Source organism: Myotis davidii, unplaced genomic scaffold (genome assembly GCF_000327345.1).
Source record: "Myotis davidii unplaced genomic scaffold, ASM32734v1 scaffold292, whole genome shotgun sequence".
Taxonomy (NCBI): domain Eukaryota; kingdom Metazoa; phylum Chordata; class Mammalia; order Chiroptera; family Vespertilionidae; genus Myotis; species Myotis davidii.
In genome coordinates this window covers 1,632,895-1,659,315 of record NW_006285042.1, presented here as the reverse complement: position 1 = coordinate 1,659,315, position 26,421 = coordinate 1,632,895, and the positions used below count along the sequence as shown (strand labels likewise).

Genomic DNA, 26,421 nt, shown 5'->3' with positions numbered 1-26,421 from the left:
GACTGTTATTTTAATTTCTTTATTTATCAAGAATAAAAAAAAAGAATCAGGAGTTACAAAAACAAGTTAAATGCAATATGGAAGCCTACTAAATACAAATACATTTCACAAACACATAGGCAACAGAAACCTGTTTAAATTGCTTCTTGAAATTTGACTATTTGAAAACATAAGTGTAAAGGAAAGACATTCAGACTGGTTCACATGGACTTACTGGCAGGTGGAGGAGCCCTGCTTTCCAAAAACAGTGATGGAGTCAAGTCATGGCATGTGAGGTCTCCATGGACACCGGTGGGGAGTACATGTCTATAATAACAGATGCTGTAATTAATATGCTTATAAAATAGTATACACACAGAGAAAGCCCAAGGAAGCTTGCAGACTAAGCCTTGTGCTTTGAGAGAGGTGGAGGAACTAAACCCAATTTAATCCTGTTTATTTGCTCCATGTAAGACTCCCCAGACTAGGCAATTTAGCAGCTTTCCATGAATGGTCATCAGATCACATGATTCTGTGGTGCAGGTAATCGCTTCCCTATTTACAGGAGGAATGCAGATTTGCTCTTAGGAATTCAGTGTTGTAGGGTAGGTTAAGTCTTGGATGGCAGCCATTGTCCTAAATGTTAACAGGTGAGAAGACACTCTGGTTTCTTACTTTAAACAAACTGGTATTCCTGCTCTCATTCCCATAGTGTCCGAGTGTTGGCAAACTTGATCAAACCGTGCTGCCGGGGTTCTCCAAGGCACTTGGGCAGGGAGGTGCCTTTCAGACAGCACAAGTGGGGTTCCAGGGGAGCGTTTAAGTGGGATGTCGATAAATGCTCAAAATTCTAAACAAAGTGGAATGTTCTCCTTTCTAAGGAGAATAAGGAAATTGTTTAGAAGAAATTCCATTTTCAGTACAACTTTCTCAGAGTTGCCTGTGCAGTACAATCTACATAATTTCCCTCTAATGGCCTGAAAATGAGATCTTATGTCAAGTTTTAAATCTTTGTTATTCCAAATGCTTGTTAAGTATGGTATTGAGTGGGGTTAATGAGGACACAGGCCAAAAGACATAGGAAAGACTGACTGCTCACCAATAACAATTTTAACATTAAATTTCCACTTTTCCTCTCTTGAAATGGGAAACTTCCTTTTGTCCTCATCTCTAAATGGAAAGCCATTTCTGTTTTCAAGAAGGTTTAAGAGGAAATGCAAAAGTGAAGACCAAGTGGACTGGTTCTCTTCCCACTCTTCCAGGGCAGGGTTTATCCCAGAGGGCTCTGCGTCATGCACCGCACAACCCGTGGGGCCATTCACTGAGGTCAAACTTGGTCAGCTTGTTGTTGGCTATCCGAATCTTCTTCTTATAACAATAAGTTTGCATTTGTCCTAAGAAGGAAAATCACAGGAACCTGTCTCCTCTGAGCCAATGATCAGAACCACAGACTTTACAACTCATGAAATCGAAAGGCTAATGCATTCCTACCTGCTCACTGAGGAAACTGAGGCCCAGAAATAGGAAGAGCCAGGGCCAAAGTCACTCTCCTAGTCAGCGGTGGATCAACGAGCATATTGATAGGCTGGGATATCTAAGCCTTGCTTTAGCTGCACTTGTCTCCATCCTTTGAAATACTGACTAGCATGAACTTAGAATAATTGAAAACAAATTAGCTTTTGGATCTAGAAAGCGTGTATGGGGACGCTTCTCTTCCCCTGACTTCTGGCTGAGGCGTCCACTGCTCCTGGGGCAGACTGCTGACCCACTGGGAGCCAGGGGGCAGTCTCTGGGCTGCAGCTAGAATGCGGCAGGGTGGGAAGTCTGGGTTATAGCGGTCCCTGCACCAGGAAGAACCCAAACTCCCCCACCTCTGAAATGGTAGGACTACTGAAAAATAATTACAAAAGCTTAATTCCTAGTCAAGAAAATAAAATATAAAAGAACAACAATAACATAATGATAATAATTGAAAAATGAAGTGAACTTGCCAAAAAAGTTTTACAGAAAAATAGCACCTTTGGTAAAAAGTATTTTTTAAATTTGGTTGGGTCTCTAAGGGGCTGGAAGTCCACAAGTATCTGCATCATTTGGGTGCACCCTCCCATAAACTCCATCAAGTATGAGGGACACTGGGTAACTAGCCAATGGCTGTGTGTCTAGAGGCAGTGGTTGGGGCCATGAGAAACAAAGACGCTGGAGTCTTATGCCGACTGGAAAGGGCTGGAAGCAGAATGCATTCTTCTCCACTGAGCTTCCCAAATCCCTCCTCTAGGGATAGTCTGCTAAGTTCTCTCTGGCAATGCTTGCCTCCCTGTAGCGTGTTTAGAGCTGCGGTAGACTCAGAAGTGGTTCAGATCTGGGTCCACTCCTCTCCCAACCCTGATGCAATTACCTTACTTGCCTCCAGGACCCAAGCCCCATTTATACAGTTTCTCTTAAATCACTCCTAGAAATGAAGGCTATGGCCCTTCCCCTCCTAGCCAGCCACCCCCATTTCCTTTATTGCAAAACAAACAGACGAAATAAAACTTGTTGCTATACAAGCAAATACTGGTGATTTGGCGATTGTAGCAGACACTTGTGTATACTGGACTCAGCGCTGAAGTGGAGGAGAAGGTGCTGGGCTCTGGACACCTTCCCAGGTGCCTCCTCACTAGATCTCTTTGGTGCTCACTCTCTTGGTCTTTTCAGCTGTTTCCTTTGAGAAGCAAGAGAAAAAATAAATGTTATGTAAAAAAAAAATCAATGGCATTTACCTAGTCCTCAATACTTTATTTAGCATCGACAGATTCATGCTTATGCTGAATTTTAGTTCTGGTTACTTGTCTGTCTCCTGCATGGATGGCAAACAACTTGAAGGCAAAGAACATGTTTTATTCACAATATGGTCACGTAGGGGCTGTCACGGAATTAAGAGTTGACCCTGTTTGAATTCCTATGAAACAGTCAGACCACACATTATGATGTCTGTCTTAAAGATGAAGAGAAGGCTACAAAATGGAAGTGCTACAAGACGTCCTGAGTCCACGTCCTGAGAGGCTTGAAGAGCGACAGGCCCTGGAGGCACCATACCTGGGCTTCCATCATGGCTGTGCTGCTTTCTGGGAGGTTTGGGGCATATTATGAAGCTTTCCATGCCTCAATGTCTTCAACTACAAGACGAGGATAATAAAGTACCATCTCTTACAGCAAGGATACATTTCTTCAAAAGGAGACATTTTTCTTACAGCCAATAAGCTCATGAGGAGACATTCAACATCAATCATTAGGGAAATGCAAAAAAAAAAAAAAACTACAGTGAAATGCCACTACACAGGGATGGCTAAAATAAAATATAACGGACAATGACAAATGTTGGCAAATTTGTGGAGAAATTGAAACAGCCTGGCACTTCCTCAAAAGATTAACAGGGTTACCATATGATCCAGCAATTCCATTTCTAACTGTTACCTAAGAGAACTAAAAACACAAAGCTTTTACAAGAATGTTCATAACAGTATTATTCATCATAGCCAAAAAGTGAAAACTAAATATACACCAGCTTATGAATGGATACACAATATGTGGTATATTCATATCATGGGATGTTATCTATATATATAAAAGCCTAAGTGACTGGCCGACCTGCTGACAGCTATGATGCACAATGACCACCAGGGGGCAGACGCTCAATGCAGGAGTGACAGCAACTTTGCAGAGTGCCCTCTTGCACTCCGAGACCTCAGGGGATGTCAGACTGCCAGTTTCAGCCCAAATCCTGCAGGCCATGCCGAGGGACCTTACTTGCCAGAGGGACCCTGCTCACTCTGCAGATGCCCTTTGAGCCCCGGTGCCACCCCAGGTGCGGCAGGCCAGGGAGGGGCTGCGGGAGGTTGGCTCAGGGCGCGTCCAGCCTGTCTAGCCCAGTCCCGCCCCTCTGGCCACCTTCTAATTAATTTCCTTTCAATCTGTGCACCGGAGCTGATTTTATAAAAAAGGATAAAGCATATATTTCAACAGTAATTGAAAAATCTTTAATAAAAAAAAGAAATGAAGCACTGATTCAAGCTATAACAAGGATAAACCTTGAAAACATGCTAAATGAAAAAAGACAAACAGAAAACACTATGTATTGTATAATTCGATTTACCTATGTCCAGAACAGGAAAATCTATAGAGTTAGAAAATAGGTTAATGATTGTAGAGTGACTTCTAATGGGTATGAGGTTTCTTTAGGGGATGATGTAAATGTTCTGGATACATAGTGATGGTGGCTGACAATCGTCAGGTAGGACAATCTTGTGAATATACTAAAAACTATTGGATTGTACACTTTAAAGGTGTGAATTCTGTATGTGAATTATATCTCAACAAAAAATTTAATAGGAAATAAAAACAACAGTGACTGGTATCTTACAGACACACTGTTGGTGCCCTGTCCATAGCCCTGGTCTTTAGCATCTCAGTTCACTGACATGGTTTCTTACTGCCAGTACTTGCACCTCTTTCTCTGGCTGGCAAGCCAGAAATGCTAGGTAATTTATGTTTGCTGGAGGGAACCTTGCCAGTAGCTGACAGGAGTTCTGGTAGGAATACCCTCAGGCATGAAAACTGCTCCCAGAGTTCCTCACGAGGATTAAGCTCCACTTGCCTACAGTGATAACTGCTGGATACGCACTCTGTTACTTCCTTCCCATCCTGAGCTCACTTCCCAATTTCCCTTTTGGTGTTGCCTGGGATTGCCTTCCAAATAAACTATTTGTACCTGAGTCCTTGCCTTAGCACCTGCTCTTGAGGGAACTCACATAGACAGAGACACTTAAAGATGAGAGCTATTCTAATTCACTTCCCACTCTCTACTCTGATCATCTCTCCATCCTAAATGCAAGGAATTCCTATGGACTTCGTTTTTTTTCTTTTGTGGAGTTGTACTCATCTGGAAACTCAAGGCTGCTGAAATATGGAAAAACAGAAGATGGGAGATTCTGCATTGGCTCAAAAAGCTGACATGAGGTTTCTACACTATTAGTGATAATGACAAAATGCATATAAAATCAATAAATATGAACAATTACTATTAATGTTAACAATTCTTTATTTTCAAGTGAAATATTTCACACAATAGTTTAGCAGTCCTTATGACCTTTATATTCCTTAAAAACTTCTATGAGAAAGAGAAGGCTTGAATGAACAGACCCAGTCTACAGATAAGTGGTCTAAGGTGCAATATCCTTTGTTAAGACTATGGTAAACGAGTGGAAGATGGGCCCAGGAGTCCAGCATACCCATGTTTTCTCCTTAGGTCCTTAGCAAAATATGTCAGTGGATCACAATTCTGCTAAGAACCCTTTACCCAAGAAGGCCTTTAATTTGACATAGAACCTGAGCAGAATTCTTATATCTCAAATCTCCAGGAAGCAGAACCTTGAAGTTTCCTGTGTTTGTCATCCCAGGCTGTTTTCTAGCCAGCTTAATATTTAACTTAAATCCTTTCTGTTGCAGTCCAAATTCACTAATTTCATGCTCACTGAGAGCCAAGTATATACCAAGCCCTGTGTTAATACAGGACTGCAATGATGAGCAAGCTATACTAGTGGAGCCTGGCCTTCAAGAATCCATGGTCTTTGGGTCTAGGTACTGGTTGTGACATAAAACAATTACCTTATTTAGCCCATGCTCATTTGCAAACCACTTGCAATCCACTTGCAAATCACCAACTGGCTGATTCTTATTTATTAAGCAATAAATAAGTTGCCAAGTTGTAATCTGCTAGGACCCGTGGGACCCTGCAAGGACCCCATCAGGGAACTGTATCACAGTTTGATACTATAGGTCTATCATTCAGGACCTACTGTATTAAATAGAGTGCATCTTCTTGGTCTCCCAGGACATTAGGCAACATCTGAGTGGTGGAAGGGCCTGGTGGTGGCAGAGATGCCCGAATCAGCACAGAGGCTGCAACTCACCTGGTGCTTTTGGAAGTCTTGGACAAATCTGGTCATCTCCTCCTCTGTCTGGGTCTGGGCCCTCTTCTGATTCTTTCCTGCAAGAAGAACCAAGGCTCAGAGGTGGCTGAGGGAAGCCAGTTGGTGGTCCCACTGGTATCTACTTTCTAGGTCCTTAATTTCATCTCCCATTTAATCAGTAGAAGAGGTGAATTATCCACATTCCTCTGACACCTCCAAATTAACACACTGCAAATAAAGCATCCTACCCCCACCCTTCTCTGGCCTCTGTCCTTAGTGACTTTAACTGCTCCAGCCCATCCATTCCAGGAGCTGGCCTTGCAGAAAGAACTACGGAGAAAATCTGGACCCTGACTCAGGCATTCTTCTGGGGCAGTGACTCCCTACCTTTCACAGGTCCTGGAGAGCATTTCAAATACAAATGCTTAGACTGTACCTCCAGAGACTCTGATTTAATTGTTATGAGGCAGGGCCTGGGCACAGGGTTCTGTAAAGCTCTCGAGATGGTTTTGATGTGCAGCCAGGGTTGATCACCACCACAACTACAGTGCCTACCAAACTTGCACAGTGAAAAAAAAAATCACAGAATATGTCTTAAGAACATAGGTTTCCAAGCTGCTCTTTTGTGGCTTCTGATTCAGTAGGTTTGGAATGGAGCCCAGGAATCTGTACCTTTATCGAGAATAGCACTGTTGTTAGGAAATAGCGCTCCACCACCACTTCCAGACTTCAGCATCAAGTTGCCCCCCCATGGCAACTTCCCTGGGCTCTGGCTCCAGCTGGCTTCGAGTCTCAGTGCCCTTCTTTTCTATGCCATTGGGATTTAGGATCTAACTTTCAGGTATTGACCTGAAAATGCCTTGGGTGCCATCTCTACAATGTCCTCTCAGGTCCATGGCCTGCACACCAAGATGTGCTAAGGCCCCCGGGGCACCACCATGGAGAGTGCTCTTTATACATAACCACGTAGGGCTCTGAACATGGGCCATCAGAGAGGATAAACAGCCCAGTTGCTGTGGAAATGGGCATGGTCTCAGGAGGGCAATTATTTGGATTCTGTCTACTGCATGTGATGGGGCTCATTATCCAGATGATCGTAAACCAGCTGTTCACCGATTGCCTGCATCTTAGAAAGGGATGGCTACCTTTACTAAGCCAGACCAGGAGCAGTTAGGTGTGAAAAACTATTTTGGGTGCATGAGTAGAGTACAGGAGGCTTCCTGGTTGAGGCAGGCTGGGTATTGTTTTGAAATGTTCTCTCTTGGCTTCACTAGTTACTGTATGCTTGGCCTAGCTACCATGGCTTTAATTTGGCCTCCAGCAACTTCTAGGCATTTCTACCTCTAAACAGCCTCTTCCTGCTTTTTAACTTGTCTCTGGAGTTACGCAGGTGTCCTGCTCTCCCACACTGAGAAGAGACTTGTTCCTGGGGAGTGGGAGACGAGGGATCCTCCGAGCTCCATTCGTATTATTGGTGTCTGGGCTTTTAATCTAGAAGAAGCTCTTCCTGGGTCCTTGACCTCTGTCTTCAATTACCAGATAACCTGACCTTGAACATGATCCTAGGACCAGCCTGCTTTTTCTCGTCTCAGTTTGCTTTTTTTTAAATATGATTTTATTGATTTCAGAGAGGAATGAAAAGGGAGAGAGTGATAGAAACATCAATGCTGAGGGAGAATCATTGATGGGCTGCCTCCTGCACACCCCCCATTAGGGATTGAGCTCACATCCTGGACATGTGCCCTGACCTGGAATAGAACCGTGACCTCCTGGTTCATGCATCAACGATCAATCACTGAACCAAACTGGCCGGGCTCAGTTGGCTGTTTAAGATATAATTTTAGGTTCATTCCATCTAGTGTAAATTTGGGGCTTGATTCCTTCCAACTGACCTTTCTTCCCAGAGCATGTGACCTGGCTTCACCCTTGTTTGTCCTGTCTCCACTCTGAATGATGCCTAGTTTTTCCCAGGGCTTGGCTTTAATCTTGGCCATCATTGTCGTCCAAGACCCTAATGGTTCTGCACTGGCCTCCCAAACTCTGTCTGACATCTATATATCACCAAGTCACCCTGCCCATGTCTCAAGTACCTCAACTTTTTTTTTAAAGGAATATGTAATTCTGTTAGTTTACAGAAGGTCTACATTCTTCCTTTTTCTGCTGAGAATGGGCGGTGAGGAGGAATTGTTTTAACTTCCAAACACCCGAGTCTTTTACATATAGGATTTTCTAAGCTATCATAAGGATTAAGTGGGTTAATATGTAAAGTGCTTAGAAGCTGCCTGGCACATTGTTCTCACTAAAGTGTTCGCTTTCATTATTATTATTACCATTCCAATCTCATATCAACGTTTGTTCTTGCCCTGCGTCTTGAACCTCTTTTGTTCCAAGCCTCTGGAGTGATTTTCAAACTTTTGCTTCTGGGATAAGTGCTTTGTCCTCAATGCTGCCTTCTTGCAGCTCCAATATGACAAGTTTGAGTCTGTCACTTGCTGCCCAGGTTCCTTGCTCCCAGCTACCACCATTGTCTTTTCCATCATCCCCACCCTGACTTCTCTCATGGTGATTTCATGAAGGGGGGGCTCTGCCCCTGTTTTCCTTCTGCCTGAGGCACAGCTCACCATCACAGGTCATGGCTGTGCAGACCCAGTTTCCACAGGCACAGACACAGCGGTTACAGTCCACCTCAGTCTCAGCTCCATCAGCGTACATTTCATCCTCCAGGGCACACTCTGTTGGGACCAAAAATAAGAAGCAATCATTTAGGGTGAAGGTGGAACACAGAGTCCTGACTACAGTCTGTGCACCTTACCCTTTTCCCAGACAAGACCTGCCTGTCCCTCAGAGGCACTATATCTGAGCAAATGCTAACTAACCACCAGCCAAAGGTTTTGGACCTGAACATCACTATGGAGATGAAGGGCTAGAGCCCACCTAGAATAGTGGAAGGGAATTTTCTTAGCAAGCACTGGAGAGGGCTATCAATTTTAGTCCCTCAAAATGCTCCCACTCCCCCTCACTCCTTGTTTCTTAGGTGAAGCATACTCTTCTCTGGAGGGTTGAAGGACGGATTGAGGCACTTGAGGAACTCTTGGAAGCTGAGTTTCCAGTCAGCATTTTCATCAGACAGCTCAATGAGAGCATCGACACAGAGTCCTCTGAAACAAAACACAGGAGAAATGTGTCAGCCAGATCTCAGCTTCACTCCTGAAGAAAGAAAGTAAGTGTCAGGACCACGCACACCAGGGGCCCCAGAGGAGGCCAAGAAGGTGACTGTTAATTGATAAAGTTTCTCTCTACACTGACCTCCCACAACCATCAATCCTTCTGACTCCTGAAGCACCCAACCTTTAGTCTGATATACTGAATGTCAGATCACTCAAATGTTCCTCCCCAGACAACTAAGACTTCCTGTATGGTTTTGTCCAGTTTGGATTGACAAATGTTTCACTACCTGCACACCTTCCACCAGTAATTGCCTTTCCCTATGGTGTAAGTGTCAAGCCGACCAAACAAGGAAAATCAAAACAGAATCGAGAGGAATAGACAGACAATATGAAAGCAATGTGTGATCTGAAAGAACGTGGAGTTCAAGCAAGCATCACCATTCTAGAACAAGACCTTCCAGAAATTTCACAGAATCTCAGCTCTCTCACTCTCCCATGGCCTGGATTTGAGCCCTGGCTCAATCACTTACTGCCCAAATGGCCTTGAGCTAGTTATTCAACCTTTCTGTGCCTGCTTTCTCATCTGTAAAATGGAGACAGGACTCCTCCTTCACTGAGATGGTATGAGGATCAAACGTTGAACTTGTAAAATATTGCCTAATTTTAGTTTATCAAAATATGAAGGCTTTTCAGATATTATACTTAGGCCATGGACCATTGTTAAGAAGGAATCTTTCTAGAGTCTGGGCTTTCATGCTTGTAGTTCTTTTGAACAAAGTGGTGCTTAAACTATTTTAATTCTTACCAATGTACTGGAACCACACCAGAGGTTTCTTAGGGATTCATTTTTATTACTATTTGCTTTGGAATGATACCAGAAAAGGAGAGGGACGTACTCACATTTGTAACCATTAGAGTTCTCTACATGAAATAGCACCGATTATCATAAAAATCAGATCTAAGCTACAGTTAAATATTGCATTAAAGTAATTCCTTCAGAAAATTAACCGTTAAAACATTACCACAACACTCAGAAACAACTTTGTTCTGATGCAACCTTGATCATTTACTTAAAATTACATGCTTCTATTCCTTGCAAGTTCTAGCCAAAAACAATAACCGTTTGATCAGATACTAGTGGTGCTCAGTATATTAGTTCATAATGTTCACAGATTAGACCCGGACAGAATTCCTATCTTGCTTTTTACTTCACATTAACATTGGTGGCTCCTTTGTAGCAGGAAGGAGTTCAAATCCCCTCTCCTATCCAGCCTTCCTCTCAGGGACCCCTCCCTGTCGCTCTCACCCCACTCACCTAAGCAATTTGTTGTTCTCCTGGTCTGCATAGGTGGTGATGTTGATGGCGGTTTCATTCTGCTCCACAAATTTCAGGAACTCACTGGAGTCCAAGCGAGAGTCACCATTATCAAAATTCTAGAAAGAGGATGAAGAGATCTTTCAGGAACAGTTTGTAGAACCCAGTTCCAGCATTCCCCTGCTGGGCTGCACCCACCTCTGGTTTATCTTGTTCTGGACATGTTCCAACCAACTCTGCCCTGGCTTAGCCTCAGAGAGCTACAGCACCAAAGGCTCGGATCCCTGGGCACCCAGAGAAGGCGCCTGAGCCTCAAGATGAGAGAGTGAAAGTGCCTGGGCAGAGGCCACTGACGGCCTTTCAAAGCCAGACGCTGCCAGGGAGGGCAGCCTGAGGGTGGTCCGCGGAACCCAGAAAGCCTGGGGGGCTTCAGGAACTCTGCAGACAGCCTCGATGGCAGCCCTGAATTCAGGCAGCCACCACGCCACATCCTTAAACCCTAAAGAACATGTGGTAACTACGCTGTGAGCCAGAATTTCCGTGGCAGAGCCCAGGAAGTGTATTTCTAACATGCTACTTGGGAATAATGACACAGGTGGCACTCAGAGCTCACAGGGCCATTTCTTAATGCTTGATTTCCAGCTTCCCTGGCCTGCTCAGTGCTTAACTTTCACACTGATACCCTTCATCAGTGAGGAGTCAGACGCAAATGGCTTGCAGGCAGAGGTGGTGCAAAATCCCCCACCCTTGTCCTGTGTGTGGGCCCCACTGCAGCACAAGTCCTCAGCTGTCCAGCTGTCCTCATGGCCCAGCTGACATCCCATGCGCACAGGGTGAAGGTGTATTGAGCTCAGGCCTTGTCCCCACTTTGTGAAGATGCTAAACCAAGACCTTGTACTCAGGCCCCAGCTGCAGGAGGGGGGTGTCAGTTTTAAGGCTTGGCTTAAATTCCAAGTTGGACACTGTTTTCCTAAATAGTTCCAATGGAAAAAATTTTGTCTTTCAAAATTCTTCCCTTAGGTTGCCTCATACTGCTGCCCTGGGAGTAATCAGCACCCTCATGGTACCTTCAAGGTGGATTCTCAGATGGTGTAAGGAATTCTGGAAGAAAAGTCTGTCCAGGTTTCTAGGTGGAAGGTAAAGACACAGCTACCAACTGTCCTTCGATAACTGTCACAGTCGCATGTATTCCACTCTAAGGCTGTAAACCTCTCCAGGGTATGTATGACAGCAATGTATGAGACAACTATGATGGCCCTTGTTTAGTATCTGTTCATGATTCTTGTCCTAATTCCTAGGAAGCGTTCTCAGATGTTCTGTAGTCACCATACGTTCACCCGAGGAACCTTCCCTAAGTGTTCACCTTGTGAGGTCTTGATTAATGAGCATAGAGAAATAAAATAAGGTTGGCCAGGTGCCATTCTTAGCAGCATAGGACTTTCTGGGTCCAAATGCTACAAGTGCTGGACAGACCGGAGCAGCTTTTACAGACCCAACCCCATCAGGGCCTGAGTACAGACTGAGTGTGGGGAGAGGAACAGTCCCGCAATGGCTGTGGACCCAGCGGGCACTAGGGGCACCTGGAGCCTGGCACCTACAGCCCAGGCAGCTCTCAAAGGGCAGTGCTGAGTGCACTCCCTGCACATTCAGTGGGACCAGAGTCCAGGCCTAAAGCTGAGGGAGAGGCCAACCTGCCTGCACTCATTTCATGAGGACCCAATTGGGCTACTCAGGGCCAGGTCTGTATGTGGCAGCCACAGGAAAACAGAGGTTTGAAACCAGCCCTGAAACAGCCTGGAATCCTGAAGTCCCTAGGGCGCCTGCAGGGGTAAGGGGGAGGCTGGGTCATGAGCTTGGACCAAGACCCTACCTAATTCACTGTGTCTCTGTTCAACCAACTGGTTACAAAGGCATAGTACCTCTTTACACCAGCATTTCCCAGAGCTACACTCGAGATAACTGCCCTTTTCTATGTAACCTTAGGGTTGAGGCAAGGCAGGAAAGTGTGCTCTGAGACCCACGTTTGGGCTTACTGCAAGTTTGGAGATGGTTGAAAGGAGATGGGCTCGGACAGGCACGCAGTTGCGTACAGCAGCTGGGCTGATGGGAAATGTAATCCTGGGGTAAGGGAGGTCAGAAAGCTGGATCCAGTTTCAGCCTGGCCACCAGGAGTCTGCCACCCAGAGTCCGGGGTGTGTGTGTGACATGGCCGTGGAAGCCTCTTTCTTTACCTCTTCTCACGCTTTCAACTGAGTGAGTTGCACTCAAGAAAGAGTGACTGAATCCCCAGTTGAGGTGAGGGCCTGATTTTGGTCTTCTCCAAAATTCTAATTAGTTTTGCTTTTTAACTAATTTTTCTATAAGGAATGCCAGCTGGGCTAAGGGAGATCCGCTGGTGCAGAAACAGTCTCTGTGAGGTATCAGATCGCTTAGAAACAGGCAGCTGTTTGCCTAGTGGGCGGGAGTCTCCCTTTGAAGACTCCAGGTCTCAGATAATCATCAAAAAGCAGATGCTGAAGGACAGATAAAGAGCTTCCCAAGGGCTCCAGAGCGTGGGAGAGGTTGAGACAGAGGACACACTGAGAAGGGCTGTGACCTCAAACACTTGGAATCCAGAGAGATATACTTGTTCTGCCATAGAAGAGAGAACTCGCCATCTAAAGACAATAACACAAGCAGACCCTTAAATGACCAAAGATCCTATTTCAAGCCAACGCAGTATGTAGGGTCCAGAATGTCAGTTAGAAGAGGAATCCATGGACTGGGCTGGTGCTGACCACATTCGGTGACTTCAGAGCTGGCAAGAAGTTCCTCATGTGTCTGGGGCTGCTCCTGAGTCCTGCCTGGTTAGGTTCTGGGACAGAAGGCCCTAAGGCACGTGAGGGCGTGTATGTCTGGGGATGAGCATTCCAGGGCATCTGCCCAGAGATGTGTGTCTGCAAGTGAAGGGGCTTTTGTGCGCATGTGGGAACGTGGGTAACTGAGTGCATGTGTCTGTGGGTAGGATGTGTCTCTGTGTGGCGTGTGCATCTCTGTAAGTGGAGTGTGTGTTGCTGTGAGCACACGCACTTGCTTTTGCATATAGTTCGTTTATCTCTGAGAGGGACATACATTCATGTGCATCTGTGTTCTCGTCCATCAGCTGGAAGAGAGCACCCTTAACTGCTTCTTCCAACAGCTATTTCAAGCTCCCAGAAAGATCTCCTTGACATGGTGGCCTTGCTCATTGCTAAGTACTATTTCTACCCTCATTTCCCTTTTTGAAGTAGCATCTCTCCTGTTCCCAATGGGAATAATCTGTCTCTTTAAGAGAGTAGCAATCTCTAGGTTCATGAAGGATCCTGGACCCATGTAATGCCAATCCATCGACTCTTCTCAGATGAGAGTTGCTCTGTGGGCCATAGGTAGTCAGTTAATGACTTAGAGAAATATCAAACTAGGTGGGAAAGCGGCTAAGGAGGCCTGGGTCTGAGTGAGATCAGAAGGTATTTTTGTATCGGCAAACAGTTCTATAAGGAGTCATATGGGACGGGGGCCTGGAGCCTGGCCATAGTTTTCATACATAAGCTTTATGACACCTATGTGGCTGTAACTGCACAAACAGAGCAACACATATGTGTTAGATCATAAAGACTGTACTGCTGGACTCCCTCTGATCAAGCTGGTCAGAAGGCAACTGTCGCTGCTGCATGGAATGATCTATGGTGAGGAAACACTCAAGGACTCTCTGCTGTTTTGTATTTCCTTGTGGTCTGGCCACGGGCGACCAGTCTTTGACCCCAACTTTGGATTACCTTGAAGTACTTGTCCAGGATTTCACTGTAATTGCTGCCTTTAGAGAACCAGCCGTCTGGAATGATCTCAGCTTCCAGCCACTGGATGATGCGACGCCGGAGCTCATCACGATTGGACTGATAGCAAACGACTGCAGGAAAGAGGGGAGGTCAACTGACAGTGAGGACCCCAGTGTCCCCCAGCACCCACCATGTGAGTGTGTCATCTCATTGCAGTCCCACAGCACTTAGGGAAACAGGATGACCACGCACATGCTACAGAGGAGTCAACCCAGGGCACATGTTGGAAAGTGTTGAACCCAGGATTCAAACTCGCGTGTCTAAAAAAATTTATAAAGATCAAAAATATTGAAACAGAAAGACTATGTTGCATAGGTGAGGGGAAAAAAAGTAAAGCAGCAAAATAAAGGTCATTTTCATTAACTTTAGGAAGCTGAGGGGGGTGGGGGAAATCAATCAATCAATCAACAGAACAGCTCTCTTGGCCCAAAGATAAGGTAAAATAATACACGAATAAAGGAGAGCATTGCATTTCTTTATGCCACTGGATTTCTGATTCTCTGTGTATAGCTTTTCCTTCTCTAACCAACTGGGTCTATCAAAACTTTCTTCAACCTAAATTTTGCACTGCCTGCATTGTACTTTATTATACACAACAGAAAATGAGACCAACGCAGGGCCATGTTGAAGCCAGTCTCTGGACAGCTGTGTAGGCCACATGGGAACAACAGGTGGGCTGAGAGTTGGGGGGATGGGGAAGCAGGGAAGGGAAAGACTTGGCAAAAGGGAATTCCTGGAAGATAATACATGTTAGGATGTGCAAGAGGCACTGAGCCAGTGAATGAAAATCTGGGCACCTCTCCCCAGTGTGCCACTTTTTAGCTGTGGGATTCAGGGAAATTCACCTGGCCTCTCTGAGCCTCCAACTCCTCATCTGTAAGGTAATTACAATAAAACCTACCTCACAAGGTTACTGTGAGGATTTAAGGAAATGTACATTCTAAAGGGGTCTGCATTTATAAATGACGATGACATTTTACTTTTTATTCATAGAAAATCACAGAAGAAATCTTACTGGCATTACAGATTCCCCCCTTTCTTAAAAAGTTGTGCCTCTGATTCTGCTAGTCCCCCGACAACAGGCTATGTTGTAGATCCCTGAAGGAAGGACTCGGTGACTTTCTCGTCCTTTCAGTTCAATCCTGACTCAGCAAAAATGCAAAACGCAGTCAACATTCTGACCCAACCCGATGCTTCACATGACAAACACACAAAAAACTGCAATGCAGTTCTGCAGCTTTTCTGAGCTACGCCGAAGAGCGGCCAGCTGTGGGTCACAGGGCTGACACGGAGCTCTAGTGGTCTTCAGCAGGGACTGCAGAACACGAAGTTTCCATCGTGAAAAGAATTTCCTCCCTAAGATGCACAGTGCATGGACGGGCCTTGAGAACGTTGTTTTGTGAAACAAGTCAGTCAGAAAAAGCTAAGAACCATATGATTTCATTCATCTGTGGGATATAAAACTGAAACTCCTGAACACAAACAGCCGTGTGGTGGTTGCCAGAGGGAAGGTGCTCGGGGGTAAAGGAGGTCCCAAGAGATGGTGGCAGAAGACCTGACTTTGGGTGGTGAGCACAGTGTAATATACAGATCTTGTAACACTGAAACCCACACCTGAAACCTATATATGTCCATGCTGACCAATGTCACCCCAATAAATGTAATAAAATTTTTTTTAAAAAGGTGCACACTGTAGAAAAATAGGCACTCACCTGGGCTGGCAGATGGACCTACAGATTTCTTTTCTGAAAGACAAAAGAAGATGCATAATGCAAAGTCAAGAAAAAAGAAAATGTCTATGTATTACTAGGATTAAAATGGCCCCTCATTAAGTAGCCACCTGTAACCTTTTCATCATTTTGTCTTAAGTCCTGTCTCCTTTCCTTCTTCCAAGACCCAAGTTTGGGGGGGAAGGCGGTCTTTTCTTTCCGGCTTTGTTTGACATTTTGGGGCCACTGAGTTCCCTCCTGATCTCACACCTTGTCCTGCTAGATTGAGGGATGGGGAGGTCACTGGAACTTTGAGATCTCATATGGAATCACTGTGGAAACAGAGTGCAGACCAACATGTGGGAAACGCCTCTTGTTTCTTCAGGGTAGTTTGAAGCCGAGACAGGTTAGGCAGGGCAGCGGCTAGGCCGGGGGCGAATGTCTAATTAGCAACAAGCATGGGACCCCTTCCCTTTTAACCTTATGACAATGGTTTGAATGTAAAATAGAGGAAATATAATACTACCAGGGCTGAGAGGTACCCAAATTTTAAAAGCATGGGAAAAGTGAAATTTACCTGCTTTTTAAAAAGATACAGAATTCACTTAAACACTTCCTTATTATTATTGATTACTGATGTGGTTGCCTATCCACCATTCAGCTGCAGACAGAGCTGGAAGCCCCCTGGGGGTCTGATACAGGAAACCCTGGGCAGAAGCCTGGGCCATCCAGGAGGAACCAGCAGGCTCATGGTGCCAAGAGGATATGCCTCCAAGAACCTGGGTGGCCTCCACGGCTTTGGGTGCTGTGGTCAGGGTGGAAAGGACTCTGGAATCCCTGCCACACTGCTCTGCCTTCCTGGCTCCCCAGTGAGCAGTGAGGGCACTCCGTACCTTTGCAGTGTCCATCGTAGTCGACCTGGATTTTGGATCCAGTGAGGCAGGCATCTCGATGCAGCTCACAGTGGTTGAGGTAGGTCTTGCCGTTGCTGCCACACACAGGCCTCTTGTGAGGTTTGCATTGCTGAAACAGAGCTGGATGTTGGTGCAATCAAGGGTGCTGGCACACACAGAGCATGCACACACGAGCACACAGACCCATCTCCTGAGGACTCCCCACCAGCAGCGATGGCCTCAGCAGTGGGAGCCTCAGCCTTGGCATCTGTGACCGTACCCCACTTAGTGCTGGAGGCACCTTATCACCTTGCAGCCCCATATGGCTCTGTGTGCTGATCCTGGGTCAGGGTCTTCTGCTATTCAGTGAAGAGACAGACTCCCCCTCCCTGTCACACCCCTCTCTGACACACCCCTCCCTGACACACCCCTCCCCACCACACCCCTCCCTCTCTGCCACATCCCTTCCTGACACACCCCTCCCTGGCAAACCCCTCCCCAACACACCCCTCCCCTACATACCTCTACCCGACACACCCCTCCCTGCCACATCCCTACCAAACGAGCAGAAAGGGCATTTTATTAGAAGTCAGGAGTTTGGAATTTTCATCGCTTTGCCATTTTGTAGTAAGTTACTCAATGTCTCTGGCTGATCTAAGATCCCTTAAAAGTCAACATTCTATGACACAAAACAGAGCTGAGGGCTGGAAATGAGGAGACTGAAACGCAGGCAAATGCCGCACGCCTTTACTCTTCTGGGGTGGACCCTGAAGGATCTTCGCTCTCTTGCTTTGCTTGTACTTTGGGGCCATTGTTTTCCTCCCAATCTTACAACGCCTGCTGTGAGGCTGGGGGTTGGGGTGCCTGGATCTTTGTGAAGTATTACAGAGAATCATTATGAAAGAGGAAGTGGACTAAAGTTCACTTGGCAACTCGGCCCTACTTTGGCTATTTAAAGTGCCCTGGTCACAGGCAAGCTCAGTTTCTTAAGACTTTTGTGGTTTCTGAAAAGAGAGAGGGGGAAGCAAGTTCAGCTCGGACGTAATAAAGGCACCGAAGCAAGAAAGAACAGATGCAGTGAAAGGAAACACAGGACACTGGAATGGGAGGTAGACCAAACTTTCCGATTTACAGACAAGAACACCAAAGCCAGAAAGACAAACTGCGCTTAACCAATACTCATGACTGAGTTCTTCTATGTGCTGGGCACGGGGCAAAGCCAAACACAGTCTCTGTCTTCATGGTATCCTGTGGCACTAGCTTGCTCAAAAATCACACAATTGTATGTGGCCAACCTGAGACTAGACGCCAGGCTGCTGACCCCTAAGTCTGGGCGTAAACCAACACCCAGCGGCCAGCGCACCTCCAGTGAGGCCCTGCCAGGCCTCCAGCATATCTGTTTTCCTAATTTCTAAACTGGAGGACTTCCTTTCTGGAGCAATGGGTCAGGATCCTTCCTCTGGGGACTCAACTGGGTGTATTTATTTGCACAGAGACAGATGCACTTCAGGCTTGGGTTGATTTGACAAAAAGGGGGTAAAGGGCACGCATTCAGAGTATTTGTTTGCCTGAAGAGTGAGAACTGATCAGAATCCTGCTTATGAAAGAAGTATTTCTCGAAAGCTCACTTTGCTTTTTATGGTTCATTCAAAACCAAAGCAAACTTGAAAAACCTGCATTCTGTCTATTTTTTAAAATTTGCATATCCGAGTGGAAATCAATCCTACAGAAATAAAGGCAGCAGCATGTAGAGCTATTTGCATAAGGGTGTTGTTGTTCAGTGGGACGTGTCCATCTATAGGGAAACGATTGCATAAATCTGGTGAGTTTATACCACTAAAGATCACACATCTGTTAAAAACGGAGTTACAGCTATACATCCTGACCTGCAGGGCTTTCCATGATATATGCATGAGTACAAAACGCAAGTTGTGTATATACATATCTATAACTACATGTTATGATTCCATTTTTGTATGAAATAGAAAGAATCTCTCTACATGTTTATAGTAGCAAAGGCAAAAAAGCGACACAAATATATTCCAATCTGTTAACCTGGATTTTGGATTAACTCAGACTGGTTAACTCAGACTAATGGGATTTGAAGGTTATGCAGAAGATTAATTTTATGTTTGCATAAATACCTGTACTTATTTGTCTTACATAAAGCAATTATTCGTTTTGTAATTTAAAAACCTTATAAAGCTAAACTTAAAAAAAATTCCTGTATTCACATCTGATTTTTAACCCCTGAGATGAAAATTCCACTCTTTTCAGATAGACCAGGTGTGCTTTCATAAAGTTGATGACATTGTTGGCACTGCTGTGCCGACTGGCAGCTCCAACAAGGCAGCCCCACTAGCCTGGGCAGCTGTCCTCTGGCTCCTGACCTCAGGACTTACCTCAATGCAGAGGCAGGTGGGCTCTCCCTTCTCTGTGACTGCACATTCCCGGCCGGCTCCGCAAAACACATTGGCACAGATCTTGGATTTGCTCCTTAGTTCTTCCTAAAACACAAAATCATAAAAGAACACCATGTCACTGAAATGAGCCCATGATGGGATGAACCAATGATGGTGATTATGGTTCAAGCCCAGGGCTTGGTCTGGAGTCACAGGTTGAAGGGTCCTGATTAGCCACAAGCTGTCCCCAGCAGCCAGCACCAGCCTTGCCAGCACTGCTCCAGCCCAGGCCACCTATGAGTCCTTAAGATTGTTTCTTAAAGAACAAGAGTTCCTTTCTTGCATGCTCCCATTCTTCTAAGAACATTTATTGGTTAATATAATATTATCCATTATATGCCAACACTATACTAAGGAATGGAGATATAAAGGCACAGTCCCTGACCTCAAGGTGCTCTGTGACTCTCTGAGGAAACACAAATCAAGAGATCTTTAGAAAGCGATATGGAAGCACCAGGGGGCTGGAGGAGAGATGGAGGGCAAGAACCAAATGAGACTCTGAGATAGGGGGCCTTCACTGATTTCCAAAGGATGAGAATAGACTAGTCAGAAATGGAAACTTTTTTAAGAAATATTTTTATTGATTTCAGAGAGAGGAAGGGAGAAGATATAGATAGAAACATCAATGATGAGAGAGAATCATTGATCGGCTGCCCCCGCACGCCCCCTACTGGGGATCGAGCCGGCAACCTGGGCATGTGCCCTTGACTGGAATTGAACCTGGGACCCTTCAGTCTGCAGGCTAACACCCTATCCATTGAGCCAAACCAGCTAGGGCAGAAATGGAAATACATGAGAGAAATATGGCTATCTGAAAGACCAAAATCTCACTGAGTAGTGTTCAAAGCAAAAGAAGAACAGCCAAGCTATTGAAACATGGATCTGCTGTTATTTTATTTGGTCTAATTCAGGTCCTGTCCACATCTGCCTCTGGCTTCAAGACCAAGAGGGCCAAACCATCTGATAAGCAGTAGAACTAGCCTCAAGACACTTATGGTCAGATATTCCTGTGCAGACATATGCACTAGAACTGAAAAGGCAGGGAATGGCTCCAACCTATGCCTCTAAAAATGTGGGTGTTTGTAGTTATTCATCTGTCAGTGACACACTTGTTCTCTCGTGTTAATTGGCGACTAAAAGCCAGCCCCACCTCATTTGCCACTCAGGCCAGCAGTAGTGGAGGTTGAATGAAGGAGAATGGGATTCCTCCAGCCACTCTTCCTGACTGGCTGCACAGGCAGTCTCACCACAGGCCTCCGGCCTGCCCACCAGGGTGGCATTGCCTGTGCTAAAACCAACAAAGATGGCAGTTGTGATGGGGTCATGGGACTGGCCATAGTAAGGGTGGGGATGGAACCTGAGATTCTGCCCTTCGGGCCATGTCTACTCTGTCAAGCAGAGAACTCACACTCACAAACTCACTTCTTACAGTAAATTCTTATAGCTGATGTTTTATATCCAATAATAGGTCACAGAAAACAAAAAACGAAGTAGATATTGAGAGCTTAGGGGCTGTGTCCAATACAGCTGGTCTGCTGCCACCCAGAGGCTGCTTTGCAAACTTCAGCTTATTGTTTTCTCTCCTGAGCCAGCCTGCGTGTCATACAAGGCTCCCATTGGTCTAGAAACCCTCGCCATGTTTACATCTCATTGGTTCACGGGCTGTTGCCACACCCATTCTTTTTTGGATGTTGCTAAGGCGAATTCAATAAAGCTGGCAGGCAGGGAAGAAAAGAGGAAGTAATTCCCAGAAGGCTGGGAGGACTAGCTGTTGTTTCCTAAACCAGGAATAGCGATAAAATCAAACATATTCTCCAAGCAGAGCAGCCCTCTTGGAAACTGTGCCTGGGAATAGAAATCAGCTCTAAAAAAGAAGAGGAAAAGGCGATCGCTGAGCAGTGTAAAAAAAAAAAAATCTCAGATAAGACCCTATTTTCTCCTTTCCCTTTCAGGAAACAACCAGCTAACATATAATCCTCTGTGTGTGTCACACGAGGTGCAGACACACAAATGCATAAAAAGCATGCTCAGACATATGCCTACACTTAAAGGCACACCAACACACAGCTCCATGGCAGACACCCACAGCCGTTAGCACTTATTAGCTGTGTTTTAACTAGTCACTTTAATGCTTTGAGCCTCAGTTTTTCCTCTCTATAATAGGGAAAAATATCAACCCTGCCCTGTGAAGATGAAATTAAATAACATGTCTGGAAGTGCATCACAAACTGTAAAACAAATTGCCTATGAAAAGTGTTATTAATGTTAATGCTTATAGAGTTTACTGCAGAATAATAGCCGGTGGCTTTATGGAGCCTCTTTTTTATCTTATGTTGTTGCTTTTAGTGAGTACTAAAAAAAAAAAAAAAAAAAAAAAAAAAAAAAAAAGCTTTTGGTTATAGGTTGAATTCAACCCAAGTCATTCATCAGAAATAGATCTCAAAAATCCATGTAAAGATACAGATACTTTTTATTTAAAATATAGACTAATACTTGAATAATACAATTAAAATTTACAAAGTGTTTACATACATAAGATTTCCTCTTACTTTGTGAACAGCCCTGCAAGAACATGTAAGTTATTAACCCCATTTTATAGACAAGAAAACTAAAGATCAGAAAGGTCAATTAACTTCCCCAAAGCCCCAAAGCGAAAAATGAGAGGAATTAGGATTCTAACCCACATCCACAGATAAGAGATGATTAAGCTCCCATTTATAAATATCTGGTACCCTGCTGTGAGATTTTTACTATACATTATCTTAGTTAAGCTCTATAACAATGCCATCAGTTTGACACCATAATCATCCCCATTTTACAGATGAGGGTACTGAGCCTTATAGGTTAAATAAGCAGCCTTATAGGTTAAATAACCAGAAAGTGGAAGATTCTACCCAATCTAAAGGAAAAGTTCGTATACGCTGCGTTAGAGTTAGATTTGAATCCCTTTGTTCCACCTCTGCTCCTCAGTTGCCCTGGTCACGCCTGTGCACAGGGATAACACTGATCCCTGTGAGGGCTGTGTGAGATTAAATGAGATGTACCACATGTCGCAGAGTGCCTGCCACACAAATGAAAGTGGCCATCATGACAGTGCAAAACCGATGCTCAGGCAGTTTTCCCTCAGAGATGCTGTTACCACTTTGGGCTGTCACATCCCCACTCCTCCTCCCTTACACCGGAATGACAATCCTGAGAGCAGGTGGACCAACTAAATGGGAAAATCAAAGGGCCTACCAATCCTTGTGGCCCTGTTTGAAGACCACAGAGAAATGCAGGTGGTGCATCTGTCAATAGGTGGCAATCTCTCTCTTTGTCTCACAGAGCCAAGAGCCGCAATGCAGAGTGCAGCCCTGGCTCCTGCAGCGCCTCTCAGCTCTTCCCTGCCAGATGTGGTGAGGAGGTGGGAGACTGGGGTTCGTGCCCTGCAGGCACAGGCAGCAGGAACCAAGAACTGGGAAAAATATGTCTTACCTGAAGCCCTCAGAGTCCTCCCCAATTCCTCCCATTCATAGGCATGCTTTCATGTAGAAATCAACAATGAAGACAAGCCCTTCCCAAACTCCATCTTCTCTGGGAGCAGGGGTGCTGAGAGCATTCCCAAAGCTTCTGGGAAGTTCCTTAGGGTGGTAGGTGGTTTTACCCATCTGCCGAGTGACTGATTCTAAGGGAGGGAGAACACCTTGAGATGTTCATGGCAGGAACATGCTCATGGGTAGGGAGAAGTGTGGCGAGGAAGAGAGAGAGGAGGTAGGGAGGCAGGTCTCGCCAGCTGACCTGGTAGGAGTGAAGATCTTGGGAAATTTGGAATGGGGCCAGGGACATGATGATGTGGTGTTTGGAATATTGTGTCTGGTCCCATCCAACTTGGGAATTCTGACTCCAGGTGCGGGGCAGCCTGGATGGAGACAGGCTGGAGAAGGGGAACCTGCCAGACATAAGGCAGAGATCTTGTGGGGGTGACAATGGATGAGGGCCCGATGCTCATATTCATTAGAGCACCTGCACCAAGTGAGGCTCCTTACAGAGAAGTCTCTGTCCTCGCACGTCTGTGCAGGTTTCCATATAACAGATGGGGAGGAAGGTAAGATTCAGAAAAGCTCTGTGATATACAGAGACCATATGACTAGTGCGGGCTGAGTCAGGCTTAGAACACAGGTCAGCCTGACCCCAGAGCCTCGATACTCTTTTTACCAAGAGCAGCAAGGCAGTGAGCCTCGGAGAGAGGGCACAGCTCCAAGGGCAGGCACAGGGAGAGGTCACGGATATACACACCCGTCGGTCTTGTGAGAATATAATTGATTGGGGAGAGGGGGTGTATTCTGGAAGTGTAGACACACTGATAGATGAATAAAAATTAATAAATACTTGTTCCCAATGGAGAAACACCAGGTTTCTACTTTTATCTGTCTGCATCATCTCCCTGACTGGCTCTATGTTGTTTGCAGTAAGTGTTGCAAGCCATGCCCTGGGAATTTGGTCCCTTGGTTAAGTTTCACAATGCAGACTTCTCTTGGTAAAGGCTGACAAGGAAGATTGCTGACTTTTACAGGAAAAAGCCTCCCCTCTGAGCAACTGTCAGCCACTGCATGGTAATAAATGATACTTTATATTTGTACCGTAATATTGATTAGTCTGTAACTCTGACTATCATTTTTTATTCTCAAAACCTTCAAGGATAAGCAGGCAGGGGTTATCTCTACGGCTGTTCCAGATGTAACATCCTATGATGAAGAAACCGAGAATTGTGGACGGCTATATGTGATTGGCCCACGACCTTATGGGGCTCCACGTGAGGTCTCCAGACTTTAATCCAGCTCTTTCCACTACACCGCTTCGCTTTCTTTACAAATCAAAGCTAGACCGGATCCACGGTCTAAAAAAACAGGAATTATTTTTGCAACTGAAAAAGCAAGTTATTTGCCAAACCACCACTAGAGGTGCTAGAGTGTCTGAGTCTCTGGGCCCACCAGCAGTAAGTCTGAACACGAAATAACACTTTGAATGTTTAAAAAAGTCTTCTGAAGTAAAACAATTTCGGGAAGAACAATGTGTTTTGGTAAGGGAGGGAGCTTAGAAGCAAAGGCATGAAACTACATCCTCATATACCATCAACCACGGACGTGAACTGGGTCAGCTCTGTGCCTTCCATCCTTTTCCTCCTTCCTAACTTTTCTTTTTGAAAAAAAAAATAAAAAACAGCCCTTACGTATGCCAAGGTGGAATTTTGGCTCCACTTGCCACTATTCTGTGACAGAGCGGCTTTGTTGACGTGAGAAAGGCTCTCCTTGCTTTGCCAGAATTAGTCATGGAAACTTCACAGAAACACCAGGGCTCCTCAGATTCGCACAGCATCATGGAGTTGGGGACAAAGGAACTCACAGAACTGGGGAGAGCAGGAGAGCGCGGTGGGGGTAGGGTGGGATGCTGGCTGCCCCCGGGAGGCCCTTCTGGAACGGAACCTAGTAGCCCAGACCTGAGAAAGCCAAGGAGAAGGCAAAACCACTTTAGGGCCTTACAGTCTACCTGGAGCACCATGGGATCTTGCTTGAGTTCTCTAATTCCTTTCCCTGAAAAGAATGTGTTGGTGCATGCTACTTATTCCAGGTAGAGAGGAAGGAGTGATTTCTAGCAGATGTCCCGATGCACTTGGCAGCAGGCACTGCATTCACAGGGACTTGTCCCCCTGTGTGTTCACAACCCATCCCTCAATCTCGAGTTTATGCACCAGAGCCAGGTCCAGGTTTTTTGGGGTCAGAGCTTACAAAATTTAAGGGGCTCTCCTTAAGAAAAAGGATGCTTGCCCTAGCCCTAGTTGGTTTGGCTCAGTGGATTGAGCATCTGTCTGTGGGCTGAAGGGTCCCAGGTTTGATTCCCGGTCAGGCACATGCCCAGGTTGCAGGCTCGATCCCCATTAGGGGGCATACAGGAGGCAGCCAATCAATGATTCTCTCTCATCATTGATGTTTCTATCTCTCTCTCCCTCTCCCTCTCCCTTCCTCTCTGAGATCAATAAAAATATATTTAAAAACAAAAACCGAAACCGGTTTGGCTCAGTGGATAGAGCGTCGGCCTGCGGACTGAAAAGTCCCAGGTTCGATTCCGGTCAAGGGCATGTACCTTGGTTGCGGGCACATCCCCCGTGGGAGATGTGCAGGAGGCAGCTGATCGATGTTTCTCTCATCATCGATGTTTCTAACTCTCTCTCTCTCCCTTCCTCTCTGTAAAAAATCAATAAAATATATTTTAAAAAAAACAAACAAAAAAAGCAAAATAATGTTTAACAATGACTGCAAAATTGGGTACAGGGCCGTGGATGGGCCTTGTAAGTAACAAGCATGAAACTGAAGCTTAATTAGCTTTATGGTAAGTCGGACTGTCCACCTACCCTACATTTTCTTCCTAAACGAGAAAGCTCTGCACCGGTAGTCTATTAGTCGGAGCCTTGTTTAATATTTTATGCACATATAGCTTATCTCAAGTAGACTAAGCGCTTGCACATTTTGGCTTCCCACAGACGCACCACATTGTCCTGCCTGAGAGAATGCTTAATGAACGTTTCCTACACTAAATGTCATTTGGGGTCCATTCAGATTAGTGTCAGTGTCAGTGGCCAGTGACAATGGCGTTTGGGATGTCTGGAGGAAGCTGTGGGCTTTATGACATCAAAATAAAGGATGCATTACCCCAGAGGATTCGCTTTAAGATAAAAATATCTATTATGGACTTGATAATAGATATTTTTATCTTAAGAATGATCCAGTTCTCCTTTCTGTTGATGTCTGCCTCTATCACAGCTTATGGGATAACATGCTCCTCATCCTTTCTCTCATGTGATAATATATGGTGTGCCTGAAAATTACTATCAAATTTCAAATGGGACAAAGCTGCTTACCTTAACCATTGTCTTTATTATGTGACAGATTCTGTCACATTCTCTAAGTGTCTGCCTGAAGCACCCTGTCAGACTGAAGCACCTAAAGTACCACCTCCATAGAGAAGCCCTTTCTCTGCGACCCCTCTCCTCCATAGACTAGGTCTTTCTTGGGGTGGCCCAGACCCAGCACAGCCACCTGGGTGCTTGGCTTCTCCAT

At 45.4% G+C, this 26,421-nt stretch overlaps 1 protein-coding gene across 1 annotated transcript; it reads right to left on the bottom strand.

The window, feature by feature from the left end:
* FSTL1 (follistatin like 1) lies at positions 1-26,421 on the bottom strand. The gene is made up of 10 exons (XM_006755408.2): positions 26,314-26,421; positions 19,268-19,372; positions 16,866-16,995; positions 15,976-16,008; positions 14,204-14,334; positions 10,410-10,528; positions 8,973-9,085; positions 8,549-8,659; positions 5,928-6,004; positions 1-2,680 (listed from the first exon to the last, which is right to left on the bottom strand). The coding sequence occupies exons 1-10, from the start codon at positions 26,419-26,421 to the stop codon at positions 2,636-2,638; spliced, it is 972 nt and encodes a 323-aa protein (XP_006755471.1). The 3' UTR covers positions 1-2,635.